The sequence below is a fragment of the Leptonotus elevatus genome, chromosome 7 (genome assembly GCF_054856555.1).
Source record: "Leptonotus elevatus isolate MCC_2025b chromosome 7, RoL_Lele_1.0, whole genome shotgun sequence".
Lineage (NCBI taxonomy): Eukaryota > Metazoa > Chordata > Actinopteri > Syngnathiformes > Syngnathidae > Leptonotus > Leptonotus elevatus.
The window spans coordinates 2,299,620-2,306,191 of record NC_141245.1 but is presented as its reverse complement, the minus strand read 5'-3'; the positions used below and the strand labels follow the sequence as shown (position 1 = coordinate 2,306,191).

Sequence of the window (6,572 nt, the reverse complement as noted above, 5' to 3'; positions counted from 1 at the left end):
AGAGCAAAAAAACAAAACAAAACACAAAATAATGACTTGAGATACATTTACAGCTATTGTATGTAGTAGTATCCTCTAAAAGTATTGGAACATCAAGGTCAATTCCTTTGTTTTAATTGTAATACAGTACTGAAAACTTTCTGGGTTTTTGATGAAAGGATGAGTATGAGACAACAGTTGAGCTATTATTTACATGACATTTATATCTAGACAACTCAGGACAGAGCACTTTTTGTATGAATCAACTCACTTTTCAAGTGAGCAGAAGTATTGCAACGGACATTATTAAATGAAAGTGAATAACTGATATTTGGTGCAAAATCACTTGACTTGCATTCTTCATTGAAACGCTTTTCCAGGCCTTTACTGCAGCCTCTTTCAGTTCTTGTTTCTCCCTTCAGGAAGTAAATGCATGCTCTATTAGTTTGCTTGCATTTTTCAATAAATTGCCAGACAAAACAGGTTTTGTAGACTTCAGAATCATTCTGTTGCTACCATTATTACATTGAGTTACATTATCAAAACAGACTAATGAGCCAGTTCCAGAGGCAGGCACGCAAGCCCAAGCCATGACATTGATTGTGGTACCTCGACCCCTGCCCTCTGGTCTTCATGTTTGCTTAACAGCAAATGCAATTTTCACAGGTGAATGCCAAAGGCAAAACAAGCACGATCTGATGTAATGTTGAAGCAATCATGCTAAAAGGCAAAACCCGAGCAACTAGAAACAACCCTCAGTCACGTTGCAGTTCTTTTGCTCACATGGAAAAAGGGTGGGTTCAAACAAAAGGTGCTCAGTCCTCATTTCAACATATCTACAAGTGAATACCATGAAATGAAAACTGGAATTCTATATCTCTTCACCTGTAACCCTAATGTCTTCAGTTAAACAACAAATCAAAGGTACTGACCTTGCCATTGCAACACTTTTGGAGGGGATTGTACATTACTTAACTCACGTTATTGAGTATGAACCTTTTACACAACATCGCAGTTAAGCGTAAGAGGTGCTTTGTTTGCATTAGAGGTCATTAAACACTGATCTCACAGTTATGTTGTCCCAGACTGCCCGGAAGGCAAAACAAATACATGTATTTTAGCAAAGTCAGTCAGTTTGCATGGTGAATGTGCTACAATTTGGTAACGTATATCAGAGTTGGATGAGATTGTCATTTAGACAGAAAGGTGGGAAACAAACTACACATTAACTCATTTGCTCCCAAAAACGTATAAATACGTTCTACAGTACTTTAAATATTACCATGCTCCCAAAGACATATTTATAAAAAAATATGCGAGAGCATACAGAAGGCTTTGATGCAGCCTCTGTGTGAGAGCATATGATGCAGAGGACAGGGTTAGATGGAGGCAACTGATTCGCTGTGGCGACCCCCTGAAGGGAAAAGATGAAAGGAAAAGAAGAACACAATATTCTGTGGGCCTTGCAAAATCAGTCAAAATCCAGTAAAACAGCCGGGAGTTGGAATGGGGGTTGCTTCAGTGAAAATGGCTGTGAGTGAATGAGTATGGGGGAAAAGTATGTCCACATTTTGTTTGCAAAAAGTTGCAGAGAGAAGATGGGAAGTTGGACATTGAGTGTTATTTAAGACTAAAATATTGGTTTAATATATTTATTTTCCAACAAGCTACTGCCATATAGCACTCCAAGCAAAAAGTTTGCTTTCCGAATTACTGCCTGAAAACGGCAACTACTTTCAACACAAAGGGACGTGGCCAGTCAATCTTGAGTGCTGAACTTCGCACTTTGGTCGATGCTGGCAGCGCTTCCCGTCTAATACGACAGAGGCTGACACTCCGATGCCAGTGTGAAAGAGGTTTACGTTCACCATATGCTCCAACTTGTGCAAACAGGAAAGACATTTAAACGTGTCATGCATCACTGCAAAGCCCCTTGTACTAAGTGCAACAGCCATTTTAAGTCAGAGGAAAAGATGAAGACTGTTCAAGTGAGCCTGAGCCAGAAGGAGAAGCAAAATACTTGGACTGTAGTTCAACCACTGAGAATTGATGGAAGAGACAAGAGCCGAAGAAAGAGATTGACCTTACAGACGTTGATGGCCTCAGCACACCATCGTATAATAAGCCATTACAAAAATAAATATATACAAAATAACTCTGTGCTGGGGATTTGAGATGACGTTATTCCAACGGAATTATCATCCTCTCATCAACTTTCACACATTTTACAGAGTTCTCTGAAAATAAATACAGAGACAAAGTGATTCATTGTCAGCTTTCCAGAAGAATCACATGACTTTGTAGGACAGGTAGTCACGTAGCGGCGTGGGAATGGCCAACGACTCCACCTGCTGCGTGGTCATCACTCGCCTGAGGGACATCCTGCACAAGTGCTGCAGGCTGGCTGTGCTACGAGGACATTCCCAAAAGTGCACACCGCCGTCACGGGTCCTACAAGTCACACGCAAGCGTGGGAAAATAAAAATCAACATCATACACATCTGAATGTATGTCACGTATGTTCAGGGCTGGACTGGCCATGTGGCATTCAGGGCAGATGCCCGTTGGGCCGGCCTATTTTGGGGCCGATGCAGTGCTTTTTCATTATCATTTTCCTTTATTTTATCACAAGAGACTGGCCCACAATTTAGAAGGACCAGTCTATTAATCCATTTTGAATATTGATAGCAAAGTGAAACATCTTCAATAAACATCAGTGGCAACATGCAAGAGCCGGTGGGCCTACATCAAAATGCCAGGGCCGATTTTTGGGGGGGCCAGTCCAGCCCTGCGTATGTCACCTATAGCATGTCAAAAGCAGTCATTACTAGAGCTGGGTATCGATTCTAATTTCCTCAATTTTTTCGATTCAATTTTGATTAATAAGAGTTCAGATCTTCTTCAATTAGATTCAATTCACTTCATTTTGATAATAATTATGGAACATCAACTCTGCTATGTGAAAAACACTTTTTCCATTTATTTTAGATTTTTGGGATGTCTGCATTCAGTTTCATCCCAAGAACATAATTTTTATTTTATTTTTTAAATAAAAAGACAACAAAAATGGACATAAGTGCTTTACATATAGCAGCAACGATTTGCATCAGCAAGGATGAAATTAAAATATTTTCACAATTCTAATTCAATAATTGTAAATATAAATTAAAAAGATTCTGAATTGTCATCAAGTACAATAAGTCAGGTCTTTCATAAATGTTAGAGAATATACTTTTAAATTCATGTGAACAGTAAATGTCAAGAAAACAGTAAAATACAAAAAATAAAAATAAATAAAATAAAAAACCTGGACTTTAAAATTCTATTTTCTTATAAATTTATGGAGGAGGGGGGGGGGCTTACCCAGCAGCAAGGACACTTCCTTCAGGAGAGAAGGCACAGCAAAGGCCATTCGAGAGAGCGGCAATGGCCTGAGGAGCTCTTTCTTCAATACTCCAGAAACGGACCAATCTAAGCAAACAGAGGGCACAAACCACTGTCAGGTTACCCAGACCACATCTAATCTCGTTAACTCACACGTTCGCACACACTAGGTCTGAACATCTATCCATGATCTGAACCGCTGTTATTAACCCATTCGAACCAAACATTGTATACATGTTTTTTAATACTTTGTCCTTCCCTCCCAAAAATGTATTTATATGTTTTTTTTTATGCTAGAGCATACAGAAGGCTTTGATGTTTGTGAGTAATGATAAAACTTAGCTATATTCTAATGCTAATTGCTGCAAAACGGAAACAGGTAGAAATATACTTTTTTTTACTGATTAAAGAAGAGACTCTCTCTAATCTTTCTTTTGGTAGGTACTATGTTTTATAGCAATAGAACACAATATTCTATGGGCCTTGCAAAATCGGTCAAAATCCAGTAAAAACAGCTGGGAGCAAAGGGGGTTGCTTCAGTGAAAATGGCTGCACGTGAATTAGTTAAGGATCTTATTTATTTGCAAGGCAGCAGATTTAATTTTACGTTTAAGAAGTTGGAGTTTGACTATTGTTTTGTTGTAGAGAAAAGTAATCCCACACAGCAGACAATGTTGGCGTTATAATTTTATGGCAGCTTTAAAAACGCGTGAAACTGGATCATGTGATTGAATTCAGTTCTGTCCAATACTCATAATAGAGCCTGATTGGGAGCTGGTATCAAATATCAGATCAGGACTCCCTTAGTAGTTAGTAGAGAGCCCTGGGTTTACGACGAGTTCTGTTAATACAGCAGCAACGTAAGAAGTCAGACCGCATCGTAGTTCATCATTAACCTACAATACAGAAGTAATAAAGGCATAGTAAATGTGTGAGAAAAGACATCTCAGTCATAAATATAAAACAATAAAGATGGCAATTGAGCTTGCCTTTTTGTGCCACGTGACAGCGTATTCTTACTCGGCTGCGAAAACTAGTTAAGTTTAAAGAAGGGAAAGGACTGGTGAGGTCAAAAACACATTTGCAAAAGACAATTAAGATATAAAACAGAAATGTGCGCTGTCGTTTTTTATGTGCATGTATTTTGAGCAGTGAGAAGTAGTCATCACAACTACTTCCGGTTTATGACATGTTGACACTCCCATGTAAACAAGAGCCCTTTATACCCTTCAAACGTATCGGTTTCAAAAACTGCTTTTAGGTCAGGCTCCATCGATCAATCGATAGATATGTTTGTTTTGCAGCAATTAATATTAGAATATAGCTAAGTTTTATCATTATTCACAAACCTGTTGAAAACACTGGCAAAAAAGCTTTTTGCAACATGGCCCTGGTTGATCTCTTACACTCTGCTGCCACCTGCTGGCCGTTTTTGTAATAACTACCATTGCTTCAAGCATTCTCTTTAGTTCAGAGGCTGCATTAAAGTCTTCTGTATGCTCTAGCATTTAAAAAAAACATTTAAAAAACATACAACTACGTCTTTGAGATCATGATGGGCATTTAAACTTTGAATATTAGGAACAAAACACTGAACAATATATTACATTCAGACCCATTATAACATATTTACTATTCACCATTCATCTGAGCTTTAATGAGACAGGCTATGTCCACACTGCAGGTCTTAATGTTCAATTCCGATTTATTGGTGAAATATTTTTATTTTTTTACTTCCCTATTAATTGCGACCTCAGTCTGTCTGCTGTATAAACGTATGCGACCCCAAAGTGACCTGCATGCGCAGAAGAAGATAAAGTCACAACACTGTGTTTGTGGAAGTAAATACTGATGGTCTAGCGTGTCAGGGCCACTGACTTTTATAAGTCCGTCGTCGGGGCTCATATTTTTACCATCTCATATCTACAGAGGAGTGATGCAGGAGTAGGTAGAAATAATATTTTGTGAAAATGAGGCGAGCCTGTTCGAGCGCCTCATTTCACGAAGACCTGTCCTGCCCCAGATGATGTCAGTCATCGCCGCGTGTAATAAATGAACTAAATTACTAATATCACCACAAATGTCAACTTTATGCTTCATGTTTAAATAAAAGTCAACTATAAAGTCACAACTGTTCCTCAAAACAACTTTGCCGATTCATATACGTCTCTCTAGCAACGACACCGCCTGCGCGTAGCGCATATTGGACTTTTGATGACGTTGAGGTCGGATATATGCGACCTGGCCGTTCAGACTGCGGTCGCAATAGCAAAAGTTCGGATACATATCCGATCTAGGACCACATGTGAAATGCGACCCAGGTCAGATATGGAAAAAATTGGAATTGAGCCGTTCAGACTGACAAAAAAAAAAGTCAGATACAGGTCACATTTGGGCACAAAAAAAAAAATCTGATCTGGGTCGCATTTTCCTGTAGTGCAGCCTTTGTTGACAAGCGGCTGTTGAGATTTTGGCGTGGCTGTGCTACAGGTTATTGATCTGGAAAATATTATATGTTTACACATAACCCCTGCAATGTGTTCACGTACACCTGGATGGGAAACACTGCATTAGTCAATAATAATTATAATAATTCTACTTTCTAGATCATTTGCAAATTTAAACATATCACACCCACAGTGTCCCGCTACAGGACACAAAGCACAGAATTTTTCCATGCATCTTTTTTTTTTTTTTTTATTCCCCATGATCCCTCCAAAACAAAAGTTCAGTGCTTGGTCAGCCAGCAGTAAGCTTGATAAATAGCCACATGGTGACAGCCACGTGCCTCATCCGAACAAAGCCACATACTGTAGCTGCTCTATGCACTCAAGTACCATTTAAGAGTCAGTCAGCAAACAGTGGAACTTTTCTGCAACACATTGCTGATTACATGAGCACAGGAAGCCCATTAAGCAGAGGAACGAGTGCAGACAAAAGCTTTGTTGATAAGATGGCCACTCAGAATCCCAGTGCTGCCAACCTAGAGAAAATCACTTCCAATTTATCTGAACGTTTACATTTTTAAAATGCCGTCAGCCACATTATAGTGGGACTTTGCAGTGTTTATATATACAAACTGTGGGAGAGTGGAATTTTGTGTGTGTGTGTCGTCAATAACAAGAGTTCGACTCATTACATGTAAGCAATGACATAAGTCAAATGTTTCCTGTAAGTCTTCACCAGATTTGCACACCATGTAGCTGATA

General features: G+C 39.0%; 1 protein-coding gene across 2 annotated transcripts in view; it reads right to left on the bottom strand.

The window, feature by feature from the left end:
• wsb1 (WD repeat and SOCS box containing 1) overlaps positions 1-6,572 on the bottom strand; it is a 49,361-nt gene that overhangs the window by 537 nt on the left and 42,252 nt on the right. For both annotated transcript variants that reach the window (XM_086079771.1, XM_086079770.1), the window contains 2 exons: positions 3,343-3,450; positions 1-2,430 (listed from right to left, as the gene is read on the bottom strand). The exon at positions 1-2,430 is cut by the window's left edge and continues 537 nt beyond it. In XM_086079771.1, the coding sequence (XP_085935897.1) occupies positions 2,268-2,430; positions 3,343-3,450 (271 nt within the window). In that variant the 3' untranslated portion in view covers positions 1-2,267. The remainder of the gene's footprint in view (positions 2,431-3,342; positions 3,451-6,572) is intronic.